At 50.1% G+C, this 16,194-nt stretch overlaps 1 protein-coding gene across 4 annotated transcripts in view; it reads right to left on the minus strand.

Moving 5' to 3' along the window:
- Window positions 1–16,194, minus strand: part of XPO7 (exportin 7) — a 59,323-nt gene that overhangs the window by 26,772 nt on the left and 16,357 nt on the right. The window contains exons 1-7 of one of the 4 annotated variants that reach the window (XM_040971286.1): window positions 7,959–8,065; window positions 7,345–7,491; window positions 5,811–5,904; window positions 5,393–5,559; window positions 4,205–4,270; window positions 2,150–2,254; window positions 891–1,056 (exon numbers count right to left, since the gene is read on the minus strand). In XM_040971286.1, coding sequence (XP_040827220.1) covers window positions 891–1,056; window positions 2,150–2,254; window positions 4,205–4,270; window positions 5,393–5,559; window positions 5,811–5,904; window positions 7,345–7,491; window positions 7,959–7,979 — 766 coding nt within the window. In that variant the 5' untranslated portion in view covers window positions 7,980–8,065. Of the gene's footprint in view, window positions 1–890; window positions 1,057–2,149; window positions 2,255–4,177; window positions 4,271–5,392; window positions 5,560–5,810; window positions 5,905–7,344; window positions 7,492–7,958; window positions 8,066–16,194 lie in introns of those variants that run through there. The other 3 variants (XM_040971287.1, XM_040971284.1, XM_040971288.1) reach the window with 3 other exon arrangements.

Consider the following 16,194-nt stretch of genomic DNA (forward strand, 5'->3'; position numbering starts at 1 on the left):
TCCTTAGAAAGTGATAAACCAACAGGAGCTTTTGTCTTCCATTTCCTTTTAAGGAGTGTGTATCGGTCTTGGCTCCTTTAAGAAGCACTCCTATGGCTGGCTCACGGATCGCACGGCGGCTTCGTTTTACCCAAGAGGGTTTTGTATTTTCTTCACTCATGTATTGTTTATTCAGCTGCACATTTTTCAGCTCCATGGTGCTGTAATTTTTTTTTTTACCTTCACACCTGTTGTTGACTTTGTTTCATGGCTTCTTATTTAAAGGAATGTATAGTGATGGTGTAATAGAGACTACCATATGCAGATATGAAGATACAGTACGCATCCCTACTTCCAAATCAAAGATGGACTCCCAACAAAACTGTTGGACACATCTGGACAACGGGATGAACTGTCTGACTCTGTACCAGTAATGTCAGGGAACACTTAAGTAACAGACTGATGGACGTATGACTGCTTATGAAGGACTATACTACTGTAACAATACGGGGCAAATCAGAAAGCGGTGGGGCGGGGAGATCCTAGGTCCTATGGAATTGTACCATAAAATTAAAAAAAAAAAAAAAAGTAAAGAAACATTCCTTGTAATTCTTGGGGAACTTTAGACAATCCAAATAGTTCTTTTCAAACTTCAAACCAAGAATTTTATGTTTTTACATAAAAGCCCAAGTTCTGCTGTGCCGTTTTGCTTACCTGGGCAATGACAGCGAGAGGTAAAACCCACACCTAGTGTCCCTCGGTAACTAGAGCTTCTCCCCCGGCAGGTGTCTGTAGGACCCCCTCCCGGCCTCCAGTCCCCCGCCCGCCAGCACTCCAGCACCAGCCAATTCTGAGCTTCCCCAGAGCACACGGGGCCCCCCTCCCTCCCCGGGCGCTGCGCGTGCTGTCACCTGATCTCCAGCTGGTGGGGATTTGCACCGTGCACAGGTCGTCTGAGGACTCGTCCGTGGAGGTGCCGATGAAGTCAAAGTTTAGGCAGTTATGCGTGAGCTTGAGCAGCTGCATGAGTAAGCCATGCTGACTTTCATCATTCAAGTTTAGATTCTTCCCCGAAGCCTGTAAAAGTTACCATGTAATGAGCCCCAAACAATCACTCCTCCTCGATCAGCTTGTTCCTGGGCTTGTGATAAGGTGGTTAAGCCAGAAAAATGAAGCCACCCTGCGAAACTGCTACTTTCTCTCACCTACTGCTATTGTGAAACTGCCCAGCCCCTATCAGAATCATGAAGCCGACATGTAAAGAAAGCTTCCTTTTTACATGTTTGTTCCACGGTGTAGACAAAGGGGCCACAGGGAATTAGGGAAATGTGGGGTGTGGTCGGTCACTAGTACCATCAACACCACAGCAGCTGGGCCTCAGAGCTCACACGCCAGCCTGCTCATGACCAGTCTTTGAGAACATCTTAAGTTTTCTCCAAGCTTTTCCCCCAGGGACTTCAACAGCTTTTGCCAGACGGCCTGCCTAACCTGAGGAGTGTCTAGGAGTTCTGAGCTAAAAAATGAGTGAAAAATACACAAATAGTATTTGAAGGGACAATGGAATAAACATAAAGCACAAAATGACCAGCAGTCAGACACTAATGCCAGGCAGTGCCCACAGGGAGCACGGAGCCCAACCCAGCTACAAACGCAGGGCACCCTCAACACACACACACGCCAACGCTCCGCTTCCAAGCAGGTAATCTCCTATGTGCTACTGTCTACCCCTTAGCTCCCTCAGTCTAAATGGATGCTGAATATGCACGCTCCCTTCCCTTACAGATGTTGCTGCTTTATTTGCCGCTGTGAACCCAGCAGGGCGCGGGAAGGAGAGCCTCGCTCTGCCTCTAACATTGCATCTGAACCTGCTCTCAGAGCCAACAAGCCAGACGCCAGAAGGCCAGCATGCTGTCACCCCACGTGGGCAGACTGTATCAAACAACAAGAATTCAAGCTTTGTGGCAGACTGGATTCCTTTAAGAACAGAGCCTGGGGTAAGGGTCCACATACTGCTTCTCACAGGAAAATCACCCACCGTGTCTCTAACTTCAGTGGTCACTCTGTAACTTCCTTCCCAACTCTGAGATGTGTGTCACGTGAGGGAAGAGGACAGAGTCTCAGCGGTCGGTTAGGAACTATGTGCAGAGCGAACTGGGCAGCACGAGCTCACCTGTTTCAATAAGTTGCAGGAAAGCGTGAAGATATCGAATAATGACGAGTCCCGGAAAGAGGAGGCTATTTTTCTGTGCTTGGTCAGAGGATGGGTGGTATCTGCCTGGGAAGAAAACAAAAAGCCAATGCACAGTTTGGAATTAATTGCTAAGAAGAAAAATTTTTTCATGTAGACTTCAGATAAACAGAAGATTTCCAACAGAACAACACAACCACAAAATCCATTTCTAAGATTTCAGTTATTGCTAAGCCAAGGTTAGTGAGACGATGCAGAGGTGCTGAGCTGCTCCTGGTAACCAGCGTGTCACGTCTCTCCAGCTTCCAGCAGAACACAGCAGGAGGGACCTCAACTACAGCCACGGTCTGAAGAGCAAGGACCATGCCTGTACACCAACTGTCTTCCTTCTCCGACCCAATGCAACACAGCGTCGAAAGCGACAATTTAGTCCAAACAGCTGTTGCTCTCTCACTTCCTCTGCCCTTACTGTAGTACTGAACTGTCCTTGTGGCTAAGGATCAAACCCTTTGCTTCTCTGCTATGCCTCGTACTGTACAGAGTAAGCGCTCAGCAAGTGGCAGGAAGAATTTCAGGGTTCCCAAGGGAATTTAGTCTAGCGACCTGCCAGAAGCTTCCACCTCTTCTATTTATAGGCCAATTTATCCAAAAGGGGGATAAACGCCTTAGCCACGTTTACAAGTAATGCAGCTATATTTCTGATGAATAACTGAGTCCTCTCTGATTTTATTTCTATGTTCACATAGGAATGGTAATAGTAACATGTTTTCTCATTTGAATTTATCTCTTTGAATTACCGACAACCAAAAACCTTCCCAATTCCAGATTCAGGGTCACTGCTAACACACGTCACTTACTATTCTAACAATATAGTATATATTAACAAGTAAGGGTTTCCAGTCATATATAATATTCTATATGTCCTTGAATAATCAGACTGAACATAATGTTACACATATAAGACAAAGCTGCATCATTTTCTCAAGAAAGACAAACACAAGTTTTTTATACTAACATGGGCGCGTTTGCTGGGTCAAGCTAACACTGAGCCCAAGCGTGCTGTGTTCAGCTGACGCATGCTCTCCCACCCACGACAAACCTAACAAGAATTACATTGAACACCAGCTGTCATCAGCGCGGGCTCTGGAGGACGAGCTGGGTCCGAATCCAGACATCCCTGCTTCCAACTGGGAAACCTCAGGGGCAAACTATGGAACCTTCAATGCCTCGGTTTCCCCAGCCCCGTGCCTGCATCACGGGGGGCTGTGAGAACGAATCCAGTCCGCAAACGTGCTGTGCTGTCAGCCGTCACTGCTCTGGGACCTGCTGCTCACAGGACAGCCTGGGACCCAGATCAGACCGCAGGGCTGAGCAGGCGGGAAGCAGGAACACTTAAGGTATCTGACGTTAATGAAATGCCTGCACGATGAAGAGCAGCAGCAGCGGTGACTCTTCAGCATTAATGTGCTGACAGCTTAAGGTTGGATGTTATAACTAACACTAATGTTGGCCTGTTCAATAATTACAAAAGTAAGCGACTGAAAAAATCCTGGCTAGAGAAGGGAGAGGCGGGGGAGGCCAGCGGTGTCTCCTCTGTAGCACTCCGTGACAGCCAACAATTACCCCAAACATTAACTGGCATTTCCAGCAGAATGCTTCCTGCATTCTAGCCGGGTAACTGCCAGCGATGCCAGCGGCCGTGCAGCTGCGCTGCCCAGAGGGCACACGGGAGCAGGGGGCCACGACTGACACTCACTCCTCTGGCTTGTTCCTTCGGATTCCTTCTCTCCTGTTAGGCAGGTGGTATTTCACGATGGCTTTCACCTCAACTAACCAAGGCACGGAGGAGACGGGAGGGCAAAACCCTCTGAGGAGAGAAGTGACCAGGACAGACAGGCGGCCTGCACGTCCAGAGGAATCCTGGGAGCCGTGCTTCATAAGGCATCAGCACTGACCGCCAAAGCGCACAACACGGCGAGACACCAAGACCGGGGACGACACGGCACTTACTTCAGTGAGGAAGGCTGTAGCACTTACTTGATTAATTTCATTGGTTAGCTGAGATAAAATTGTGACGCCGATGATGCAGTACTCAACGCTATCCTGGGTAGGGAAACGGAAGGCAGGAAGAACTGGCGTGAGCACTCACACTTTGGAATGACAGACCCCTAGGTCATCGATAAAACTGCCTGGATGAGGCAGCAAGGAGTTACAGTGCTTCACAGAACATAAAAGTTAACTGCCATAAAGGAAGGCTGCTCAATCTGCCTTCACTGAACAATTTAAACTTCCATATTTCAAAAATCCCCTTAAGTATCACAGCCTGCATATCATCAAATGATACACTGCAAAGCAGAGAGTCAAGGTAAATGATGAATGAGCTCAACTTACAGAGAGACCACGCACAACAGTGAGACAGGGGCAGAGGATCAGAAACAGGGCACAGTCTTGGAATGTGGAACAGTGCGCTAAGCTGCCGCCTTCTACGACAGTGTCCTAAGTAAGTGCTGGTTCGTATCCTGCCTGCTCCACTTTCCAACCCTGTAGTGGAGGATGGCCCAAGCACTGGGCCTTGGTGGCAAACCTGGCTGGAGTTCCAGGCTCCTGGCTTAGGCCCGGCGTGGCCCTCGCTGCTGTGACCAACTGAGGTGTGCTGACTCTACCTTTTCAAAGAAGTTCTTACATCCTTGGCAGGGGAGGGTGTTTGGGGTGCCCGCACTTCCTACTGGCCTGGGAGGGAGTCCTTGCCTGGCTCCCGATTCTGTCTTCCTGCTAATTCATAGGTATGTACATGTGTGTGTGTGTGTGTGTGTAAAATAAAAATATTTAAAAAGGCATAGATAGGAAGGTCACAGAAAAATACATTAGTAAAATAAAATGAAAATCTGCCTACTCTCATAAATGAAATAATGAGATATTTACTTTTTAGTTTCAAGTTGGACAAACAAAAAATTTAACAATCTGTTAGCACAACTAGGTCTTTTTTGAGGGGATTTGGAAGTACGTTTGAAAGGCAGATACCATCCTTTGATCAATTCCAAGGCCAGGCCAGGAATTCAGAGACTACAAACATGCAAAATGTCCATCCTACCACAGTCTAAATGTCCATCTGTTAGAGACGAGTTATTGCTACCTTGCAATGAATTAAAACCACACAAAACCCAGGCACGCCTGCAGCCGACTGCGTGCAGACATTCCCTCGTACATGCTGTACTCATACTGTACCTGCAAAAACCTGGTGACGTCCGTGATTGCATTTCTGAAGACATAGTCGTCCTTCTGACAGTCGAACCAGCCCAGCTTCGTGATCCTGGCATATAACTGGATCAGTGCTTGTGTCACAAAAGTAGCCAGCTTTGGCCGGGTGGCAAGGTAGTTGAGCACATAGTTCCCTACAAAACAAAAACACTCCGTAGAGCAGACAATCCTACAGCAGGATGCGAGATGGCAAGCTGGGGTCACTCACCCTAAGCCCTGTTAATGCTTTATCAAGAAGAAATGGGACCCCCAACGTGAGGCTATTTTACTGGTCAGCATGGACACTGAGCCACTACAGCACAATGCCAAGCAAACACACACGATACAACCAGCACACCGCTGAACAGGCTTAACTCTTTCAGAGACGGAACATTTTTCTACTTACGAATATCTATTCGTTGTTCCAACGGGAGGGGGTTGTTTGTGCGTGATATAAGCTTCGTAAGGCATGTAGCTGCCAGTAACTGGGAGTAGGAAGACTGCAAGAAGGAGAAAAGAACTTCAGATTGTACCGTCAAGGTGTGGCAGCCACAGCCTCTGCGGGAAGGTCACCTGTTCCGCTCTATTCCATTTTCGGATTTTAGAGGGTCTGCCACTCTGCGGAAAAAGGAGCCCCCGACGGCATGGGGGTCAGCTGGCTCCACCGCGGATGAGGAGGCCCAAGAGAGCAGCCAGATGGTGCTGGATCCCACACGGACACCTGCTTCCCTCAGACAGACCCCAGAGGGCACCTTTTCGGAAAAAGACACCACAGACTAGCAGAAAAATCTCTTCCCCTCAAAATCCTTGTCATAGATCTCAAACCTGACGACAGAATGACACGAGGAGGAAAAAAAACGGTTAGCGTGACCTCCCTCATGCCGTGGTTACTGCCCAAACTCGCTCTTCAGCAGCTCTAGTTTGGGGACAGTGGATGACAGTATTAAAATTTTCAAAACATACTTGTGAGAAAGAGAACTTACATCCCAAGCATCTTCACATTCTCAATCCTAATTGTATGTGTGTTTAAATGAGTTTTAACTTTATGAAGGATCAAAATATTCCATTTGCTCACAGCATATAGAAAGGAACCATGTAAGAATTCCTTATTTGCACAGAAGTGAACATGGACCGCGTGTCTGCAGCTGCCTGACAAGTCAACTGCTTCCGCAACAGCCCTTTGAACGTCCTTTCATGGCACCCGCCCTGTTTAGCCAAAAACAGGGATTTTACCAGATCACACATCGTTCAAGCTTTTATCCTGATCAGTGCCATGCCATTTTCAAGCTGAAAGAGGTTTGAATTTCATTTTTAAATCTATAACTTCCTGGCATTTTCACTGTCAAGGTCATTTTCCTTAGACTTACTGTAAGGCAATGGCATTGGAGAGGAAAACCCAGAGAGAACAGAATCTCGTAGGTGACAAGGCCTGCGGACAGGAAGGGTCACTCACACCCAGCCCTGTCACATGCACAGAGACAGAAGTAAGGGGTCAGCACTGTCAAGTGTGGGATAAGCTCTGCCCACTACAAGGGGCATTCCACACCAGAGCACAGGCTCCAGTCCTGGCTGCTCCACTACCAACCCAGAGCCCTGCGAATGTGCCTGGGAAAACAGCAGAGGACGGCCCACGTGGAAGGGCAGGATGGAGTTCTCGGCTACAGCCTGGCAGTGTTGGCCATTCAGGCCATGTTGGGGAGTGTACCAATGAACAAAACTTAGCAAAGAAACAAACAAATGTTCGTCGTGACAAGGACAGGAACAAATGACCACAAACAATCTTTGTGGTGGGCTACCTGGCTCTTGTCACCAACCGGGCACGTACGGTGCTGTCGGTGCCAAGTCAGGAAGGCGCAGTCCCCCTGAGGCCACCCCATCTAGTCAGAGTCTACGTTGCTAAGCCACCGTCTTCCCCTCAGAATCTTTCCAATCTTACGTACACTTCCTCTTTCAAGGAGTAGCTGGCACTTGCTCAGGCAATCGGGGCTGTTGGTGAACTCCACCAAGGCTTTCTCCGCCTGCAGCCGGGTGGCTGTATCTGTTGTCTCATACAGCTGTTTGCACAGATTTTCTAGTTGGGCCAGGCTCTGCAAGATCAACGGAGAAAGGAATTGGATCAGTCAGCTGCACACACAAGCACTGGGCACACAGACGCACCCATGGACAGATCAGTCAGCTGCACACACAAGCACTGGGCACAGAGAAGCACCCACGGACAGAGCCGAGCAGTGTCGCTAACTCTGACCTGACAGGAACCACTTCACTCCAAAGGCGACATGACGAAAGGCTTATTACCACATCCATTCACGTTGTCTTGACCAGTCACAAATGATGTTTCTCCCTGTCCGAACACCCACCCACCAGCTAAACTTTATCAAAACCGGTCAAAACTGACTTATCCTGTCATTAGTCAACACTAAACGCACCCGTACATGACGCAAGCACCCTCCCCCCAGCTCCCTCTGGCTGTCAGTGCCAGTCCCTGGAGCAGCTGCTCTTAGCTGCCTGGGTAGTGGACGCCTCCAGAGAGGGCCAGCCTCGGACGGTTACCCACCTTCCACGCCGGGTGCCTCATGCCTCAAGTTCAGCACACACTCTTCTCCCACTGTACTTTAACCTCTGGCTTGGGCTGCAAATTTAAAACGGGTCCAAATAAATGCAACCCTAGCATCTGCTCACCAGGAGATAAGACAAGGGGCACGCCCCAAACAAGCCCTGCTCTCCAAATCTTGAGGCAGCCCCGGAGGCAGGGAGGGTGCGGTGGGTGTGTGCACTTCCGTGCAAACCCCACAGGGATTCACGTCCAGCTCCCCTGAAGGAGGTGCTACAAGGCGCCCGGGGGAGAGAGAGCACACTTCCCAGGGCAAAGAGGAAAGGCTTCGAACGGCGGTCATCAGACCATGTCTGAGCCCATTTCCATCAGGCGAGGAGGACCGGGTCTAGCTTGAACAGTCCTAATATCAGAAACGACCACGCACACAAGGGCGAAAAAAGCCAGTGGTTAAAAAACAACAACCATGAGGTCTGTGTAAACTGCCCGAAATATCCTGTAGTGGTGGTCTGCACAAGACTTTTCACCAACACTTTAATTCACATGTTATTACTTTATAAATCAGTTTCCCCCTGCACAGGTATGCCTTGAGGGCAGGATTCCTATTTTACTCCACCTGATTAATAACTTTCCAACATTAACCTAAAGCAAACAGGAAAGACAAACACTGCGAGTCTGGTTCATCAGACTCACTTCAGAGCTCCCACGGCCCACAAACAACCCGAACACTCACAACCAAGCCCAGGGGTCCCCCAGGGGTCTGCAGAACCAGGCTTAGGGGTAACTTGCTAGTCTGACTTCAGGGGCCCCAGGACTCTGTCCAAAAAGGCTTAGGTCTAACTCGTCCTACTCCAGGGGCCTCTGTGATACCCCCGATTTAAAAGCGCAGAGCACACTGCCATGCCAGTCGGCTCCCAGGCAGAGCAGCAGCACTGGGCGTTACACATGGCACAGGGACACAAGCCCTTCCAGGCAAGGCCAACTGCACACACCCCACCAAACGCTGCTCAAGGTCATTTGCACGCTTGCCAGTGCTGGCTCACGACCACTGAAAATGTGGTCAGTCTAATGACAAATCCCCACATCCCTGAGCGGGTAAAGCTCCTCCGTGAGATCTTGTCTCAGCACTGAGGTCTGAGTTTTATTTCCTCCTATAAAACAATGCACTTACAAGAGGAGGAAATGTTATTTCTGAGAGAGGGAATGCAGAAGACAGCAGCAGCAGGAGGCAGTAAGACGGTAGTTAGGGATAAGCCCAGCACGGGGCGCTGGGGCACACGGGGCGCTGGGGCACACGCGACACTGGCGTTGAGATTTCCGAGACACTCCCCGAAGGGGCCTGCTGATTAGGGCGCTGGCTGCTCCCCCTCCGTGCGACTCGGTCTGTGTTGATCACAGCCAAGCTGTGCACGTGACGGCGGCTCAGCATCTGTCACGGGGCGCTCCTTACTGCCAGCTTGGGTTATGCAGGCTTCTGTGGCTGTGTCTGCCTCGCTTTAATTCAGCAGACAAAACAGACTGCAGGGTAAAGTCTGATAATGAGTTCTCTACTCGCAAAACAAGACTTTAAAAAAAGAAAAAAAAAGTAATTTGACCATTTAATCAACAGTATGAAGAACTACAGTTCTATTTCTTTGTTTCTAGAACAACAAATGGAAAACAATTCTGTTTTCCCTAGCAATTAGCGGAAAGCTCCAGAACACACAGGTTAACAGCCGTGCCACTGGGCTGCCCAGACTGCCACGAAGGGATAAGGGATGAGGTTTACATTTATGCGCTGTGGTTCCTTTGGCTTCCAAAGCAAACCTAATGGTGGGATTATTTAAAATTCCCTTTTTTGCGGGGAGAGGGTGGGTGGGTGGGGAAGCAGCAAAGACAAATTATGTCACAATTGTCTGAGTAGCCATTAAAACTAAGAAATCATTAATACTACAGTAGTATTGGTATATGCTTTCTACCAATTTAGCAAATATTTGAAAATGGTTGACAAAGGCTGTTATTTGCAGAAAAATTGATACACGGGCCTGTTTTTTTTTTTGGTTTGTTTTTAAAATCACGTCAGCTCCCACATGAGGGAAGGGCATGATGTGGTATCTTGCTGTGTCTGCTTTATTTCATCCCACAGGATGTCCTCCAGCCAACCACCCTGCTCAAACGACAGGTCCTCACTCCCGAGTGGAGCTGAGCAGCATCCGAGTGTGTCCGCGTCACCTGTTCTTTATCCACCCAGCTGCTGAGGGACTCCTAGGCTCAAGCTCGGTCTTGGCGACCGTGAACAGTGCTGCTCTAAGTCGGTGAACTGGGATCTCTGACACAATGAGACCGGGTCCCTTGGGGGCTGGACCTCTGCGTTCCAGAAAAGAAGCTAGTAAATAAAAGATCTTAGTCAGAAAGCTATCACTTCAAGGGAAGGCAGGGTTAGTAAAACCAACATCAACTACATTTTTAATCTATTAGAAAAGGTACTTTTGTTGTCAATGACTTTTATTGTGATATTATCTAGCTATCACAGATAATTTAAGAGAAACCTAAAAAACCATATTAGAGTGTATGTTGTCTGTGCTCTAACTTATAAAAGCAGCCTGGATGAATGAATCGAGCGACTCCCTCTGGGACGTGAGACGCGTTCAGCGCGCATGCTGCTCTCACATTCCTGTAACTGCTCTCTCTGTATAGTTACGTCACTCGGCAGGCAGGAGAAATCATCGCAACTCTACAGGGAAAGATTTTTGTTGTTGTTGTTCTAAAATCTGTAGTGAGACTGAGTGACCCAGCCTGTGGCTCCGTCCCCAGTGCTTGGGGCTGCTGGGTGCAGCAGGGGTCAGGTGCCTGGAAGGCAGCGCGGGCCTTTCTCCCAGGGCGGTCAGTCACCGCTCAGAGCGCACACCAGCAGGGAGCTGCAACTTCAGCCCAGACACTCGGACACTGGACTCTGGTGTCAAGTGGCATCGTTTTTCTTTTTTTAAAGATTTATTTATTGGAAAGCCAGAGTTACAGAGACAGAGGGGTACCTTTCATCTGCTGGTTCACTCTCCAAATGGCCACAATGGCTGGGGCTGGACCAGGTCCCAAGAACTTTTTCTCCTGGGTCTCTCACTTGGGTGCAAGGGCCTGAGACCTTGGGCCATCCTCTGCTGCTTTCCAGTGTGTTAGCAGGGAGCTGTGTGAGTTCCCAGGATTCTCACTGGTGTCCATATGCAATAACAGCAGCTGAACCCACTGTGCCACAGCAATGGCCCCTCAAGCAACTGCCTAAGGAAATTCTGAGCTATATTTTTCTCTAAATGAAATCATACCAAACCATTTTATAAATAAATGCTAATTCCATCATCAAGCAGAATTAACAGATAAGTTTATAAAACTAAAAGAGCAAAAAGTGAGTGGGAAGGTTAATTTGTAAACATCCCTGGCGAGGCTCGCCCTGCGGAGCGGAGGGCAGTGCTGCCAGGCTGGGCGAAGCTGGCATCTCCTACGGCCTCCTCTCGCTGACTGCGACAAGCCTGGGCTGAGGCCGTCTCCCCTCAGACCCGCATTCACCAGCAGTTCTCAGGGCCGGGGGTGGGCAGACTGTTTCTCAAAGTCACCTGAAGAAAGCGGAAGACCTTAACATGTTACGTCAAGAGACCCAGACAAGGTGAGCAGGCAGAGGAATGAGAAAACACCAAGGTGAACAGCATGAGACTGAGATGGAGGAGGCCCAGGCCAAGCTGGCTCGCTGTGGCACTGCCGCCAGGGGAACCGACTCACACAGCGGACAACTGCAAGTGGGGATTAGGAAGGCCAATGCGTGGATCCCCACGATCCAGAATCTCCACTTCCAGGTAAATACTCCAGGAAGCGTCTGAGGCTCATCAGCTAAGCCAAATGGTGGCCAAGGAGCGTTCCTGGCAGCACGGCCGGCTTCACTTCTGCCCTGCGTGTTGTGTGTCCGTTACCCAGGCATGCTCGCTGGCAGCAAGCTCCTGGACTCACACACACACCTGGGATTGTTCTGCACGTGTAGGCAGACGCCACAGCTCTGATCCTCCAGGTGCTTCCTGTTCTATTATCACCTTCTTATAGAAGGTTGCCCATTATCTGTAACTGCACCTTCTTTCTAGAACGCTCCAGCTGTACACAACTCAGGCCTTCAGGATGGACTTGCCTCACTTTCTCAGGCTAGAACTCACACAGGATTTGGGGACACACTTGGGAACACTCTATTTCCGAGGTCCTAACAAGGCTGAGGAGCCCTCTTTGCTCGTACATGCCATGTGATGTCTCCTGCTCCTGCTGTAAAACTAGATAAACACATATTTGCAAAAGTGATAATGCGACGCTGGTGCCCTGCATGCCTCAGATAAGAGGCAGGCTTGCCAGCACAGGAATGAGACTGCAGAATTCTACACTTCACTTCAAAATACTCATCAATACTAACTTGCAATAAACACCTACAAGCTTTGCACTTGAGGTAGTATTTGGCTGAAATACATGTAAACAAATCAGAAGTAAAAAGCAGACTGCGCCTAGACACCTCCTGGCACCCGCAGCAGCCACTTAGGGTGTCACCAGAGGCCGAGGAGCGGAGCGGCTGCAGAGGGGCCAGGCTGACGGGCAGCTGCCAGCACTTTGTGAGAAGTGAGACGGTCAGAACACAGCAGGTGTGTGCAGGGAGGTGTCCCCAGCGAGCAAGCTGACCCTCAGACCCACCCCTCTGCAAGCGCTGGGTTCTGGGCTCGGCGAGTTGCAGCAGCAGAGCCCCCCAGGTCTCTTTTGAGTTCTATCTCACTGCCAAACCTGGTTTAAAAGAGTAGCAAGGAAACGCAGCAGAGACGCAGCGGCAGAGAGGGAGGTGATGCGGACAGCCTGGGGTGCCGCTGGGCAGGGCAACCCGCAGAGTCCTCACGGGGCGGGCAGGGGAAGTGAGCGGGGCTTCTAACATGAGTTTTAAAACATGCTTCCAGGATCTGCAATTCCATGACTGACTGCACTACACTATTCTTCCCATAAATACGTTATGATGAAAAGCAAGAAAATATTGAAAGTAAAATGATTGGGGCTGGTGTGTGGCAAAGCACGCTAGTCCCCTGCCTGTGGTGTGCCAGTTCTACCTCTGGCTGTCCCGCTTGCAGTCCAGCTCCCTGGCAGTACACCTGGGGAAGCAGCAGCACCTGGTGGGGATCCCTGCACCCGCACAGGAGACCCGCAAGCGCCTAGCTCCTGGCTTCAGGCTGCTCCAGCTCTGGCCAGGGCAGTGCTTTGGAAAATGAACCAGCAGGTGCAAGATCTGTCTCTCCTCCTGATCTCCATAACTTTTCAAAAATAAAGCTTTAAAATAAATAAATGAAACCATCATGAGGACCAGTTCCTTTGAGGAGTGACCCTGAGATCTTCGTCACTGCTGCACAGCACCTCTGTCCACAGTGTCAGGGACGGGGCACAGTGGGACACAGCCCTCTCGGGGCGGAAGGACAGCACAGGGGAATGGTTAAGATCTCAGGCAACAGATAAGGTCAAAGAGTGGGGGAAATGTGTCAGTTACTCGGGTCATTCCAGGCATGGGATCCCAGCGCATGCAAGGCAAGGACTTTAGCCACTAGGCTATTGTGCTAGGCCCAATATCCCCGATTTTTAAAGGAGATAAGTGACATCTTAACGGGAACAGAAGTGATTCAAGTGCGTGCCACGGCCGTGAGAGGCTCAGCAGAAGCACATACATCCCGCAGCTGCTTCCTGAGGAGGGGCTGGGGAGCAGACCCGACCCGTGCTGACGTATGCTGCTCACCCACTGGGCGGCCCGAGGGCAGCGCTGTGACCCGGCCACTGTCCCCGAGTTTGCTGCAGTTCTGTTCTCCGATGCCCGTAGGATGAGTGCGGAAGGGCTAGCCAGGGCTCCTACACGCAACAAGCCTGGCAAACGCCTTGGGGAAAAACGACATCACGCCAAGTTTGTTCCTCGAGCTGGCCCCGAGCTCAACGGTAAGGACTCCACCTCAGCTGTTAAATGGAGCGTCTTTACACAGCAACATAAATGAAACAAGCGGGCACACACTGGCTGGTGACACTGCTACGAACACAGGCTGGCAGGCACCCAACCCTGCATGTCTCCTCCCAGCAGTAATTCAGCATTGCTAACTCAGCATTCCCAGCCAGCATCACAGAACACAACCCCAAGCGACGCTGCGAGTCAGCTGGATTCCACATATTCCTCTAGGAAAGAACCACGTACTGCCTCCACCGAAAGGCATTTGTTCATTAATTAATTAATCTAGATATGTTATGTCTAAGTTAATGTCTGGTTTCCTTAAATTCTTGCACAACTGTCCTGATGTTGACCGAAGCTGCCATCTGTAGTAATTCTGTAGGCGCTGTGGTTCGCGTGTGTGAGCAGCAATGCACACACTGGCTGGGACAGAGGAGCGCCAACTCCCAGACAGGCTTCTGGTGGGACCCAAGCTCGGGTGGCAGACGGAACACACATCCATTTGCTCTCCTGCCCCCAAACCCAACCCAAACAAGGAAGGGCATAAAACACACAAACACAACCAGAGCCCCAGAACGCTACAAGGACGAGGACGACACAGGAGCACCAGAATTCTGGCACACACACACACACACACACACCCCGCCTGTCTGACAGCATCCGCTCAGACGTTCAGGAGAAATGCTTCCGCAGAGGCGAGGTGAGCACTGCGGGCGCCACGGGCACGTTCCCACGCCTGCGCGGATGGTCCTGGCCGAGTCCAAGCTATCACCAACCACTCTGAATTTAATAAGCTGCTGTGTGTCCAGCACGTTCAGGGATGCCCACTGCCAGAGCAGGTGACTCACAACTAACCCTATTCAATATACACGCACACGTCCATAATCAATACAAGACCCTCGCGTAAGGTCCAGAATCCTACACGGGATGCCAAACTTACACACTCAATCTGCATCTAAATACAATGGGCTCCACATGATATTTTTTAAAAGGTTTATTTGTTTTTATTGAAAAGGCAGAGGGGAGGAGAGAAGAGAGGAAGATCTTTTGTCTGATTCACTCTCCATGCAGCCGCTATGGCTGGAGCTGAGCTGAACCGAAGCCAGGAGCCTGGAGCCTTTTCTGGGTCTCCCATGCAGGTGCAGGGTCCCAAGGCTTTGGGCTGTTCGCAACTGCTTTGCCAGGTCATAAGCAGGGAGCTGGAAGGGAAGCAGGGCTGCCGGGATTTGAGTCAGCACCCACATGGGATCCCAGCACATTCAAGGCGAGGACTTAAGCCACTAGGCTAGCACGCCAGGCCCCCTATATTAAATGTTTAAAAGGCGAAGCTAATCAGAGATAAGCACCTCTGCTTTCTGCTAACAGGGCTCTCAACGGATCAGACAACCCAGGCCTCAGAAGGAAAGGTAGAGTGTCGGTCCCGGGCCGGAGCCGATAAGAACACTGATGATCAACAGTTTATTAGTGGCATCAGACTTTATACACTGAGGGTCATATGGGATAAGGGTGGGGGTATTGGATCCCCTTTTATCTTGTCTATCTCACTAAGTGTTCTCATAGGCATGCTGTCCTCTCAACTGTTCTCATACAAACGAGGCATCCGTTCAGTTGGAGTCCTGTGCCCGCTGACCTTCCAGGGTCACCATGTCCCACACAGGGCCGTGTGGCACGCCACTGCTCCAGCTCTCATCCCCGGCTCAGCGCTGCTTTAGCTCCCAGCTGCTCCATTTCCAGTCCAGCTTCCAGCTGGCGCTCCTGGGAAAGCAGCAAAGGATGATCCGAGCCCTTGGGCCCCTGCACCCACCCAAGGCTCTGCATGGAGCTCCTGCTCCGGGCTGTGGTCTGGCCCGGCCCGCTGCTGCAGGCACCGGGCAGTGGGTCTGCAGATGGAAGCTCCAGCTCCTCCCGGCGTATCTCCAGTGAACGAATCTGTTGTTTTTTCTAAAAGGTAACTTGAAACTAACATAACAATCTAGCAGAGGAGTTGCAATGAAAGCAGTAGCGATGCTGTAAAAGCAGGCGGACTGAACCAGCAAAGCTGACTGACTTGCTGAGAGAATGACTGACCCCACCAGGGAGCAAGCACTTGCTCCTGCAGTATAAGAACATCAAATGTTTCTTCAAGGACGGTGACTACTGACGCTAATCAGTAGAACCTCCTTTCACAAAGTCCTTAAATGTCTATGAACCAAGTGAAATGAAAGAATCCACGCTTAAGGAAATGACACCATTTTAGATGCATTCAGCTCAACTGGATATTGAAATATTTTAGGCTAC

Source organism: Ochotona curzoniae, unplaced genomic scaffold, assembly GCF_017591425.1.
Source record: "Ochotona curzoniae isolate NIBS_2020 unplaced genomic scaffold, NIBS_Ocur_1.0 contig_21, whole genome shotgun sequence".
Taxonomy (NCBI): domain Eukaryota; kingdom Metazoa; phylum Chordata; class Mammalia; order Lagomorpha; family Ochotonidae; genus Ochotona; species Ochotona curzoniae.